Source organism: Wasmannia auropunctata, unplaced genomic scaffold (genome assembly GCF_000956235.1).
Source record: "Wasmannia auropunctata unplaced genomic scaffold, wasmannia.A_1.0 LD335976.1, whole genome shotgun sequence".
Classification (NCBI taxonomy): Eukaryota; Metazoa; Arthropoda; class Insecta; order Hymenoptera; family Formicidae; genus Wasmannia; species Wasmannia auropunctata.
The window spans coordinates 467,635-481,755 of record NW_012026914.1 but is presented as its reverse complement, the minus strand read 5'-3'; the positions used below and the strand labels follow the sequence as shown (position 1 = coordinate 481,755).

Below are 14,121 nucleotides of genomic sequence, written 5' to 3'. Positions count from 1 at the left end.
TTATTTTTATCAAGTAGAAAATAACAAAAGGTTTCTTGCATAGCTAGACATTATACAAAAATGAGATTTATTTATCAACGTTAATTATATAAAAGAAGTGACACATTGGATTTTGAAATCACATAAACGTAAGAATTTAATAAAAATATTTGCTGTTTAGGATATCATACACAACAAAAATATGTGGAAGTTGTTACAAAATGTCTTGTAAATGTCATGTCAACAAAATAACGAAACAAAAAAGGTGACGATGCAAAATTGATGACACTTTATGTATTTTTTAATTTAATTTTACTAAATATTTTATATAATCATATTTACGTGAAAGAAACTTATTATTAAAACTGTTTAAATAAAATAAATTTATTGTAAAGATGCTGCCTAAAAATATACAACATAATATGTATAATACGGTTCTTAAAAAAAAATATTTTTACAAAGAAAGACGGACAATGCATAATTTATCACATACTTCGAACCAGATATTATATTTCTCATAAACTGAAATTATAATAATTATAATCTAAGAAAAGTGATGCGCAATTGTTTATCGTCAAAAGAATCTGTCGTTATCCTAAATATGAAATGTTCCTTGCAAAATACTCGACCGGTATTTCTGTAACAGCAAAATTCGATACCGGCTTAGATTACACATTGGATATCGTGTCAATACGACTTGCGGAATCGCGGTTTCTCGTGTATTTGCGTGTCTCGCAAGTGGAAAGTGGTTCTTATAAATATCTATATCGGATTATGGGATCACCACGTATATGGAGCTGCTCTCGATCGCGAGAGGGCCGGTCTTCCTTTGCATAAGAAGCATGTAAGCGAAACTCATGTTCTCGAATTTTTTTGATAACATATGTCTGATAGTCGCATTAAACGAAAAATACGATTTTGCCGTACATTAAGATGCGCCAATTAAAACATGTTACATTTTCCGCATAACGAAATACGTCAAAATATTTAATTCAAAATTCTTACGCCAGATATAATCATCATTCGCAACACAGAGGCAGTACGATCTGATGTAATCTTTGTGAAACCCAGTAAAACACACATCACGCGAATGTACTCGCGACTAACACGCAGATTTTTATTGAGAAAATTGCATACGCATTGCTTTTATTAAACTAAAATACCATCTCGCACATAAGGCACTATGCTCGACGGTTACATAGGTATATACGTCATGGATGAACAATTCTTTGCGCGGGTGTGTTATTAAACGATTACCTTGGAAAGCGGGTCACGCATGGCCGTATAATTGGCTCATCACGAGCGGTAAATCGTCTGTTCGACTATTAATTTTTGCGATTAGGTCGCTGGCTTCGGTTCACCTCATCGGTGTCACGCACGAGATGTTTCTCCTCCAGCCGGATGATTATCAAGTCAGCGAACTGATTCAGGTCGCCAATTAAAGAAGGTACATACTCGCTGCTGGAGAAACTTATACATATGTATGCGCGGATGGTTACTCGAATCCATTTTTTGATGAATGCCAGCAAACATGTATTTACATACATTTCCGATGGAAATTGAGTATTACGATCGTCCATATCGCTTTCACGGTTCTCCAGACATGATTGCGAGATGTCTTGTCACGTAAAGATCATTTATTAGCGATTAAATTGAAATTGCGATTCTGACACCAAGATTCACATGATTATCCTCAATGATTGTTTTTTTACTACCGTTTATTGGATTTTTACTACCGTTTAATCATAGTTTCAGTACTTTTGTTCTTTACTATATCGTTTTTATTTTTGTGAGGACAAAATTACGAGATAATTTTGACGGTTTCAGTTAAACATGTTTTTAAGAATTATTTTAAGGTATCGCATTATTATCGGTATTAATCTAAAAATGTAAAAAAAACCGTTTGCTATTTTTTATTATATATTAATTAAGTTAGTGTTTTACTGTGTTTCAAAATCAACAATATTTACGCCTATATATAGACTTCATGTAATTTTAATAATTATCAACTCGGTATGCTGACCTGAAATATGCAAATGAAACGCATTAGAGCTTGCTGAGAAAAAAATTAGTTCCGTCCTGTTAATATCCTGTTCTTTCAAAGTGTACTGAATAAATGTTTTAATCCCCCAATATATTATGTTACGCACACGTTAATATGCTACTATTGTAAAATTATAAATGGCTTTAGAACAATATCTATATAATAGTAACAGAGATGTTACTGATGACACGTACGCGTTAGTACACGCTAATAAATAACATAACAATTTTTGTAACAAGACATATTTGATACCTAATAAGGTGCTTAATTCCTAAGACAAGTTGATTTTCGCGCGGCTACATTATATAATCAGCTGGTTGGATTAAATGAAGGCACGAGAAGCAATCAAGCGGCTTAAAAATTTTCCGGTCTTGTACCAGCTAAGGCTCTCTTTGCCGGCGGCTGTTAAAAATACCGGAGCGATTCCCGAAGGTAATTACGCACAATTTCTTAGCGACCGCCGCTTTCTATTAAGTAAAATATTCCGCGAGCGCGCGGTTTATGGATTTATGCAAAAGAACTATATGGGAAGACGAATTTATGCAGATACATTGGTCATCGAGGTCAGGTCAACTGGTTATAAACAACAGTTATGAAACATACAGCCAGTAAGAAAAAAAAATCAAGTATCGAAAGTTCGTCTTCTCGGATATCGTTGGTTAACTCTCCGGCCTTTCGATTTTGTACTTTGCAAATATCAAGATAAGCGCGCGTCATGTATCATATCACGTCGTTTATCTCCGATTTACATAATAGAATCTGGACACGTTACAGATACTTAATAATACGATGCTGTGTCGCACGTATTCACAAAACCGTGCGCTCGTCCCTTTCACCGCGTGATTATTAGAAAGCATTAATTACACACTAAATAATTATAGCCAATCATACAGTGCGCTCACGCTTTATAGTTATCATTATCTGTAGCCTAATTCCTTGTTTTTATAGAACACACTCATTCTTTGTACTTATATCGGTAACTATAATTAAGTTATTTAATCAATCACCGATATGAGTCGATCGTAAATAAAATGATCTATTCTAAGATAAATTAAAATTGTACATGTAATGCTGTATAGTATCAATATCGGCAATTACAGTTTCAGAATCTTCCGGTGCTCGTTTATCATCAAAATAAAAAAAAATTGGATATTTCGAAATGAAAAACGACGTATATGATGCAACATTACATTACCACTTCATTCATTTAGGATTCTGCATTCGATCTGAAAACGAACAATACAAAGTCAATATATTCAACGGACGTATACTGCTTTCTGGTTGTTACGTGCTATTGTCCATCAGCGGCTACGAAGGCCAACGAACTTCAGACACCGGGACCTTTCTCCCGAGAGTCAAGGTACCTTTGTCCTACTTAAGACATACCTTAAAAGATTCGACGGCATCCCCTTTTTCTTTCAGCCGACATAAGATCCACTGGCCGACATTCAGAATTTCTACTTCTGCATTTCCTGCTGCACGCAGTTAAATTTACGTATCTACGCTTTCTGCATAGCCTTTTTATTTTAAAGTTTTATTTCGTCGAAATGCTTAATGATCACGCACGCATACTCACATAAATAAAAGAATAATTATCAATAATCACTACTGATAATGAAATTGACACAAGCAGTAAAATTATTAATAATGTATTAGAATCGTTAAATTGTATATCTCCAATTTTATGTTTATTTCTGTAACACTTTTTACGCATTTCTTTCTTTTTTGTAAATTATGGCATAAATATTTATTCAGTAAAAAGGAAATTTTATAAAATTTTGAAATGTTTATATCTTTAAATTTGAATATAACAATATAATAAAATTACTTATTGTTAAGGTATACACAATGTTTCACATGCATAATTCAATGCAAAATAATACCCTTAAATCAATTCGTGAAAATTCGAGATTAGACGAAATTTTTAAGCAAAATTGGAATTCCTCGACATTCTGTCATTACGATACCACCAGCCTGTAACGTTCGATAATCCTACATAGTACCGTTGCCGAAACCGGAAGAGATAAACGCTAAGTATTCAATGTCAATGCCACGAAATTGCCCGGGACCTTCGCTACGGAACGGGAAGCACCCGGTATGTGAGAACCAGCGCTTCTTCGGCAGACCTCGCGGTCGCCGTGAAATCGTAGCCAGCAGTTCATTCGAGCAGGAAACCGGATGCGAATGTATCTTTTTATATCCGCGATTCGGGCTTTTAAGCCGAGGTGGCTGCGAAAGAAAGCCACGGAGGGTCATTAAGCTCGCGCCAATTAGCCGTGCGCGGTTATCATCGTATAAATGTGTGATCGCAGCTGAGAAATGCAACAAAGACGCGAGTCCTATCTGCACGAGGATCTAACCCGAGCCCCTCGAGATCCAATTAAACAAATCGACTCGTCAGATCGTACCGCCGGGCACCACGAAGAAGAACTTGCCTGCTTAAGGAAGGCAAGATCGCTGCGCTTTACGAGCGCGCGCGCTCAAGGTTTATCCGCGAGTTAATTAAACCCGAGGAATACGTGTTACGTAATTACGTGTACGCCGACTAGCGTCTTCCGGTTTGCGGTGGAAACACCGTCTGTTTTGTCACACATAATTGTCACGATCGACGTGGCGTGAAACGAGATTATCCGGTTCCAATGGAATTATAGTATAGCGTCAAGGTCTAAGCTCGTTGAAAATTATAACCGACTTTAATCTGTTGGCTCACGATCAGTCTCAAAATAACAGAGGTCATTATATGTGTGTAACGCATGTGTATATGTATCTCAAAATCCCACTTAAACCGGTCTTCTAACTCGTACTTGACCAATTGTTCAAACTCAAGGTATCTTTCTTTTCATTTTAAAACTGGTTAATATTTACACATATACATTTATATACGTGTATATGACGTATCCCTTTTACTAATGTCGAGCGTGATTTAAACGGTCAAAATCATCTTTTGGCCAAATCTCAATTCCCCGTCACGAAGACGTTCTATTACTCAATCTGCTTATACAACGCCGCGATATACCGTTAGTCGATCAAAGTGGAAAAAAAATGGAAAAAATGTCTAACAGCGTACCGACCTTCAAACGGGTCTCAAGAGTCTGACGGACTTGGAAGTCGAAAGGTTTCGCGTGAAAGTCAAGGCCAGCCAGTTGCAAGTTGCACGCTTCATCACGTATAGACGGATTTTATTATTATTATTATTATTATTATTATTATTATTATTGCAATTTTACACGTGCGGATTTACAGGCACGTTCAGTGAAAGCGAATCGTCGATCACTTTTGCGAAAATTGTTCTGTCCGTTTACCTTTCTCGGGTGAATATTAACACGATTATAAACGGTTCCCCGTCGAGCGATTGCACGAAGAAGGTGCTCTCGATTGATACATGTTAAGAGAAATGACATACAATCGTTTGTAATGATGGCGTAAATTATGCCTTGATTGATAATTTGTAATTTCACTTCATGGTTTCGTTTTCTTGAAAGTGCGGAATTCGTGCAAGAGAATAATTGCATATTAGGAGAAATATGAGTGAAAGTCATCAAAAGCAATATTTTTCGAAAATATATAACATTTTTATAAAATATCAACAATCTTTTGGCCTAAAAGTTATATGCATTAAAATATTTACGATACGATAATATGTTTTCGCTCGTCTTGTAAATTGTACATAAAGATATCTTTTGAAATTTATTTAGCAAATCTATATTTTGATACGCTCAAATATAAATAGTATTAAAAATTTCGTACGTGTCTCAATTTTATGACGTTGATTAATGTTTCTGGATGAAATAAAGAATGCGCTTTTATAAAATCTGTATGAATATGTATTTCAAATGACAGTTTATTTATCATGTAATTTAGCAGAATTAAATTTTCTACAAATATTCATGAGTCTACTAAACGCTCATAATTATTAATGCCATTTTTCAAGAATATTCAATAGAAGAAATATGCTTGTAAAAGTTTTAAATCAAAAGGAGAGGGTTTTAAACATCGTCGAAAATTCCGCCTTGTATCTCCTTCAGATTGTTCTCGTAGATGTACAAGCTGGTGCCAAAGGCAGTATTAAGACCATGAAGAGCGCCGTTTTCCAGCTTCTGGAAGGGATTCTTGGATATGTCTAAAATATAAAGACTTCCTAAATTTTTGCAAGCGCCCTTACGAATCTCGGATATTTTATTTTCTGAGAGCCAGAGACGCCTTAACCGATTCAAGCCTTCATAGCTATCACCCTCGATGGTCGTCAGAGTGTTGTTGTTCAAATACAGATCCCTCAGAGTAGGCAGGTTGAAGGCACCGCGCTGTATACTAGAGATTCTGTTTCCGGTCAAAGATAAAGTGGATGTCGGAGTTTGAACGAAATTACCCTCCTCGAGAATATCGATGTCATTATAATCGAGATGCAGGGAGTCGACGGATTGCGCTAGATCAGTAAATGTGGCCTTGGCTATCTTGTTATTGGCAAGATTCAATTGCTTCAGACCAGTCAACTCGGCAAGGGTGCCCTTTCGCAGATCACGTATAGAATTGTGGCGAAGGTCGAGCGTGTGCAGCGTCGTCAAGCCTCTGAAAGCTCTCGGTTCGATCGTCTTCATATCATTCCTTGCCAGTGTTAATGATAGCAAGGACTCTAAACCTTGGAAGACATCGTTCTTCAATTCTTCGATTTTGTTATCGTCTAGATATAAGTAGTTCAAACGGAGGAGCTTGGAGAACGCACCGTCGGGGATAGAGATTATGTGATTTTCGTTCGCCAGAAACACGGTCAGGGTATCCGGCAGACTGGAAACGAAGTTCAGATTCTCCAGCTTATTACCAGTGAGATACAATTCGCGTAGATTCGTCTTCGTGAACGCGCTCTCTTCGATATCCTCGATCAAATTGTTCCTCAAGTTGAGCACACGCAGGTGATCGTTTTCAATCACCTGACTCCAGATCCTGCCTATCTTATTCCCCTGGAAGTTTACATATGTCAGACTGGACGGCAGATTATTCAGTGTTTCCTTCGTGATCTCGGTGATTTCATTATTCGACAGATCCAACGAAGCGATCGGCAGAGATTGCAGTCGATACCAATCTTCCTGGAAGCCCTTGATGCCCAGCTCGACGAGACTTACTTGCAGCGCGCTATCGACTGGCACTTGAACGCATCCGTCAGCGAGTTCCTCGTCCTTCAGAAGAATCTTCAATGATGTCACGATACCATCGGACTTGCAGATTTTCAATCGAGTGTGCTCGCTAAGAGTTTCAACGCTCTTTTGATCCTCAGCTGGCTTCGTCGTGGCTACCTCAGTCTTGTCGACTTTCTGCTCCTTCACTTCGTGCTCCTTTTCCTGATCGTGCATCGCCGCCAGTCGCTTTACCTCCTCGGTATCTTTAAGGAAAGAATTAGCAAATGCGCCTGTGCTGATGCTCCAGAGAATATTTCCATCGGTGAGAATTTTCACGGACTTGGTGAGACCAAACAGGTGGCCTCTTCCAAAGTGTCTGATAGGGTTTCGAGAGATATTCAACAGCTGCAGATTTTCCAAGCCGATAAACAGATTTCGGACATTCGATATTTGATTGTTCGATAACGATAGGCTCTTCAATTTTGTCAGATTGGAGAAGACAAAGTCCGGCAGAGAAGTTAACGAATTGTTGGCAAGTACGAGAGACTCCACGTCAAGTACATTGTCGAAGGCATTTTTCTCCAGTGCGTGAAGACCCGGAAGGCCCGATAAATTCAATTTCGTACGATCGGAATTTCCGACGAAACGAACATCTTTCAGGACGCCGTTATCGATGTTTACGATTAAATTCTTTGATGTTTCTGTTTCACTGATGTTTCCAACTTCTACAGGTATGCTTGCCGCTAGAGGTAGCAAACATATGATGAGAGACAGCATCGTCCTAAAAACAACTAATAAATTTTTTTCTACAAACTGAAAATTCTCACGTTTTAATACTATTAGATATTAATTCATGTTTACAATGTCAATAACTTAATAATAATGGTAACTGAATCATACAAATTCTAAAAATGATACATATGTTGTTAATATTAATATTTTAATAGAGCATATATATATATATTAGTGATAATTTACGCACGCACAAAGAGTAGATAAAGATAATTCAAGTGTTACCTTTGCAATTTCATTATTTTCAAATCTTTTTTTATCTTTTTTCAGAATAAACGGAAGCTATATGATAATTAAAAAGTATTCAGTACTCGTTAAATATATTAGCTTTAGTTTTATCCTGTTATAATCACGATAATATGTGAGAAACTTCAAGACGTTGATTAGGACTCCACACTGATAGCCCAAGAAATTCTACGGTAGACTCATCAAAGAATCCCACGGTTCTCTTGGGACTATTTTGCGACACTCCTCATGATAGACGACTCTCGCGTACGATCATAATTACAACGATCGTGATAAACGACGCCTCAGATTATTCTCCGAAACTTATGTCAGATGTTAAAGAAAACCGGTTGCGCGACTCGGGATGCATAAATTACATAATTCGTGATATTTTCCGATAATTTCCGGAAGAGCAAGCATTCCAATGACGTCGATAAGCAATTCCCGACATTACTAATACAAATTACAATTTTGCAAGAATGTTACCAATCCATCAAGATTACAAGATTCAAGTTATAGCGAAGTTATAGCGTACAAAAAATTGAAGCGCGAAAATAGATCATCTTCTTCAAGGTTTATTTTAAACACATAAAATCGTGTTAACACTTAAAGCTCATTATAAACTTGAAATTACATTAGGGATCTATTTTAAATACAAAATTACACTCTAAAGTGACCTCTATATAAATTGCGGACACTCCGTTTTTACTCTTTAAACTCTTCGTGCAACAGTCGCCGTTGTTCTTTTTGTGGTTAATGCATCGTGGAAACTTCAGTTAACGTGAATCACGTCGTTATAGAACATTCGCGTAAGAACATGTTCCACTTACCGATCAATCGGCTAAGCCACAGAAAGCCACGGAAGTTTCGCTGAAGATTCCTCCTGTGCCTTCGGACGCAGACAGACAAAGACTGCCTGCGTTTCTATTCCTGGCGGACAACGCGTGGCGAGATTCCTCAGGACGAGGTAATCACGAAAACAGGTCTTGCAAGGCCTTTATAGTCGAATCTCGTGCGTGTACAGATTCCTAGATGCGTATGTAAAAGACGGGCGTCCTCAGTAGGCGATCCTGTGCCAAAAAAAGAGGATAGATATCCTTACCTGGAATCGCCCACGGCAATTTGCTTTTTAAGCCCGTCAACACCCGAGTCCTACGATGTATTCGCTGTCGAGAATCGAAGAAGAAAATAACAGGCACGAGCCGTATAGTACGATCCTACCCGAATTAAATCACTTCGTCACGCGTTAATCGACGTCGAGGATTTCTCGGGGAATTAGAATTCGGTTTTGTGAATAGCCCAATCATTGTTGTTAGCGCGTGCCATGTCGAACAATTCTTTTTATGTCTGTCGTCTCTTCAACAAATCATCAACATCCGGGAATATTTTTTGCTTAAAAATCGTGAACCAAGAGCGCTGTGTTACGTCGCTCCAGTCAATTATCACGCGACAAGAAACATCGAGTCTGTTTTTGATTCAGAGTTTTGTACTCAGATAAACAATTTAACATAGAAATAAAAGTCGAGTTATGCATTAATTAAATTTAATACACTAAAATTTGATGGCTATTTTATTTAATGTCCCAGGTGAAAGATTCCATCTTATTTTAATTTTACATGGAAAAGGATTCGCTGATTGTATTCAGTACATTATAAATACATTATGTATTAATATCGCTGCAAATAATGATGATAATAATATCGAGTGTTCGCCGGTAGCATTAGAATACAATAATGCACTGGTATACGATCTTAATCGAAGATTCGATGAAGCACGACCGCGATCGCTGAACCGCTGAACCGCGACTGACAAAGGAATCAATAAAGTGTTTTAAATCTAATTGATCTAAAAACCATCAAAAATCAATAGCGATTAATTAACAATAATTTAACAAATATTAAATTTAATTAAAATAATTAGAGTCTTGGCATTTTTTAAAACCATATTTAAATGCTTCTTTAAAACCGGTTTTACGAATTCTTAATTTCTTCTAATTCTTTTTAACAAGATATATTATATTTATTTATGAGTACGAGATTTTAAGTCACAAAACCGTAAAGGATTATGAAATATTGAAATTTACTGTTGCGTGCACATTTAAGACGCATAATATTTCCTCTGCGAATATGTTAGATAATATATTTATCTAACTCCATATATATGCGCGCATTTCCCTATACTTTATGCACGCGTACACGACATTTCTCTCAAGATGAATGAAGCTCCCGTGCACAAATTGCCACATATCACGTGAGAGATTTAGTTTCCAAAGGTGGCATTCTTGGAAATGCATCAAGCTCGATGATGCTTGATAAAGGAGGCTTGTGTGCCATTCGATGAACCAAATACCACTAAACTGGCTACCGGCTGATCCGGTATTTCGCGCGAACGCACATCGAGAGCTCGCGACGCGACGTCGCAGCGTCGTAAAGTTCGATCGGCGGCGGCGCGACCGGTTCGATCTCCCACACATCACGCTTCACGCTTTCCCACAGAACGCGTTCTCGCGCGAGATAAATTTTACCTGCTTAGCCGAACGATGGAGAGCTCTGCGCCGCTAATTTCTAATGTTCGTGATCATGAGACGGGAAGGAGAGGGCCCTTTTGCCTCTCGCGGCACAACCAGCCGCCAGGAGGTCGTCGTACTTCCGGAAACTAGCTCGTACCTTCCGCTGTGAGAACCACTGGATTCGTTGGATCATGGTTATTACGCGAGTATAAGAGCGCGGCCGTTCGTATACCAACGCGCGGGTCCGTACTTCTCTCACGGTTCCATTCACAAAAAACCAGCCGGCCGATACGGCTCACGTGCGTTCAGTTAATTAAGTTTGCACACGTGTTGCTCACCGACAGTGTCGAAGGTTGAAGCGTTATCTCGCATACGTTAATCCGCGAGTGTAACCGCGCTCTCTGAGCGATCACGCATTACATTTTTTTCCCGTATGCCATTACTTCGAGGTGCCTTCTTCGGAGTAAGAATACTCGTTTCCGCAACGATTCGGCCTTGAACTTGTCTTTGCAGAATAAAGCCGCTACCATTTCATTCCAGTCACAGAAAAAAAAAATACCACTTAGATACGGAAATAATAAATTCTGCAATAGAAGCTCTAAGATATATAAAAAATATAATTATGTACAAAGCATCATCTTATAATGCTACATTTTTTCTAAATATTTCTTTTAATCTATAATTTCAGCTTTTATTACATATTTTTCGATATTATTCATCATACATTTTCTAGTCGACGTAACATTTGCCAAGATTTATCACGTCGTTCATGAATATTATTCTGCCTAAATATTCAATCAAATCGTATAATGATAGAGATTTCTTATATCCGTTATAATCACAAATTACAATAACGGATGTAAGAAGAGAAAATTTCTCAACGCCTGCAGTTTCAGGCACCGATTATCTAGCGCATAATCGCGATGAGATGTGTTATTTCCAATTTATTCCTATAAGAAGAAACATAGTTCTTAATTTTCGAAATTAATATTCCACGGATCACGAAACCTAAAGGTGTCAGCGTATCCTCGCGCAAATTGCGCCTGACGCTAATTAACCGCATGTAAATTTATGTTAATCTTCGCTTCGAGCTGAATAAATTAGGTAAAATGTATAAAGATCCCTACAATTTTCTTTATTAATATGAACAGAATAATATAAATGATAAGAAAGATAGGAAAAATTCTTCCTGTCCTGGGATTATTCCGATATAATGGTGTCAAATAATTAGCATCCTTAATCTCGGCCATGCTGTGATAAAATAGGTGACAGGGCATAATAATTACATTAATAATACAAATCTTATCGGTTTTATATTAATAAACGACATTTTTAGATGACAAAATTGTTCTTGTTCGCTTCTAAAATAATTTTGCAACAGCACGTACATAAGTCACATACACAATATACGTTGCGCAATGCAATTTTCATTTGGAAAGTAGTAAAATCTCCGCAAATAAAAAAACACTCCGAGATTTGAAAGATATACAATGAGTCAAACATGCAAAGGTGTGACGAGTTAATCTCCTTTTCAGGATTCTTTATCGGAAAATATGAGAACTGTAAAGTTGCGTATAGCACTTCCCAACAATTATCGGTCGAATAATTATGCATGAGGCGCCAAGTCATAATACCTAATTGAATTGTACGCAACGGCGTACAATTGAACCAAAGTAATAATATCATACATGCGAATGCCGGCCTTGCATTGTTGCCTAGGTGTGCGCGGTAATGTAAAAGAACAGCGTGCCATTGTTTCGAAGATTTCTTTGATTGCAATCTCATTCGATATTGATGCGGCCGTACTAATCGCTTGAATACGAAATTCTATGCAGTTTCTAAGGGTTCTAATTCTTTTCCTGCCATTGTAATTTATTAAAAACAGGAAATAAAGTGAGAGCTCAAAGGTATTGAGCATGCAAAGTGTGAGGATATGAAAATATGAATATATTACAGACTGATTTTTTTTTATATAGAAACTTTTGCGTGTTTCCGTTACTCAAATCGACTGGAAACTTTATACAAAAATTTTCTTCATTAAAGAAATACAACTAATTAATACTCATTTATTTAAAATAGAAGTAAAATGCGCTGATTATATTTTGTTTTCATCTTTACTAATTTTTACACAAAGTCAGTATTATGTAGAAACATTGATATTATCTAATAATACCAATGTACATACAACAAATATATCATAAACTACACTCTTACTCTTTTACTAGAAAGACAGTATTTTTTCTATAAATAAATAATTTGCATTTGTACATTTTTTTCTGAAATAAAAGCGATGATTACATCTTGATATAATCATGTCATTTAATTAAAAATAATAATTTTAGTTCAGATTATTTTATTTTTGTTCTAACAGAATTAATAGAGCATCAATTCCATAAACTCATCTCTTTATGTTTATGTTTATAGTTAATCTTAGAGCTATAGACCTCGAAAAAAAGCTGAATATATAAAATATAAGATAATTCTATGATAACCTTATTGATAAGGAGTAATTACAAAATTACCTTGAACAAGATGACGTTATATTAATTATTGTAGTATTGCAGCTTAGTTTCAAGTTAATCATTAAATTCTTTTCTGCTTTATATTTTCGGATATTGACTATTTTGTAATATTTATTATATATTTATCATGCTACACTCAATGCGGATATCAAAAAAAATATATAAAAAATAGACTACGTGCGACAACATGCATTTTCGTGGTACAAGCTCTTAAGTTTTCAAATATTACGAAACAAATTACATCTCATATTCTAAATGCATACTCATGTACTTTTATGACGTCTGCAAAAGCATAATGTTCGTATTATAAAGAAGCTAATATTTAATTTCCATTTTTAAGAATTATCAATATTAGTTTTGGAGATTTCTTTATATTATTGACGTATCTTTTTATACGATTTTTTTAAGTTCAAACAATCTGTCGGCTCGAGTTTAATTTAAAAGAACGCGGAAGAGAATCCGCGTACATAATTTTTCTCAAAAAGATTCTTGTCTCTTTTTTTCTTCTTCTTTATTATATTTACTAATTTGATAATCAGTGCGATTCGACGTATACATTAACATTTTATAAGATCTTCGATCATTAAATTATTGGCTTTAATGGAATGCAATTCGGTTTGTGTTACTTTCATGAGAATTTCTATCCGATCGCTATGGCTAATAAATGCAGCAGCGGGCACTAAATCATCGCTTGGAAGAGTGCGTGTCTCATTAAATGTAGCTAATGCGCGTAATATATGTGTACCGATAGGAAACTCATTTTATTGACTCGTTTAAAACTGTTATGATAAATTTGACCGCGACCATCTGGAAGCCTGTGCCGCTGCATTTAAATTTCTTCCGCTTTAGAATATCATTACCTTAAAATTATTCCTGCGTTACGTTACGTCTTCGTACATGGCATGTAGTTAATAAACATTAACTATTAGTGGCTAATGT

The 14,121-nt window shown here is 36.4% G+C and overlaps 1 protein-coding gene across 2 annotated transcripts; it reads right to left on the bottom strand.

Moving 5' to 3' along the window:
* Positions 1-5,824: 5,824 nt before the first annotated feature.
* LOC105454717 (leucine-rich repeats and immunoglobulin-like domains protein 3) lies at positions 5,825-9,144 on the bottom strand. 2 transcript variants are annotated; one of them, XM_011697549.1, is made up of 2 exons: positions 8,982-9,144; positions 5,825-7,925 (listed from the first exon to the last, which is right to left on the bottom strand). In XM_011697549.1, the coding sequence occupies exon 2, from the start codon at positions 7,909-7,911 to the stop codon at positions 6,010-6,012; it is 1,902 nt and encodes a 633-aa protein (XP_011695851.1). In that variant the 5' UTR covers positions 7,912-7,925; positions 8,982-9,144; the 3' UTR covers positions 5,825-6,009. The 2 variants fall into 2 exon arrangements, with proteins under 2 accessions (XP_011695851.1, XP_011695852.1); XM_011697550.1 differs by having other exon boundaries at positions 5,825-7,915.
* Positions 9,145-14,121: the final 4,977 nt, after the last annotated feature.

Coding starts and splice junctions, on each gene's coding strand:
- LOC105454717 (XM_011697549.1), bottom strand. CDS start 7,911: ATGCTGTCTCTCATCATATGTTTGCTACCTCTAGCGGCAAGCATACCT.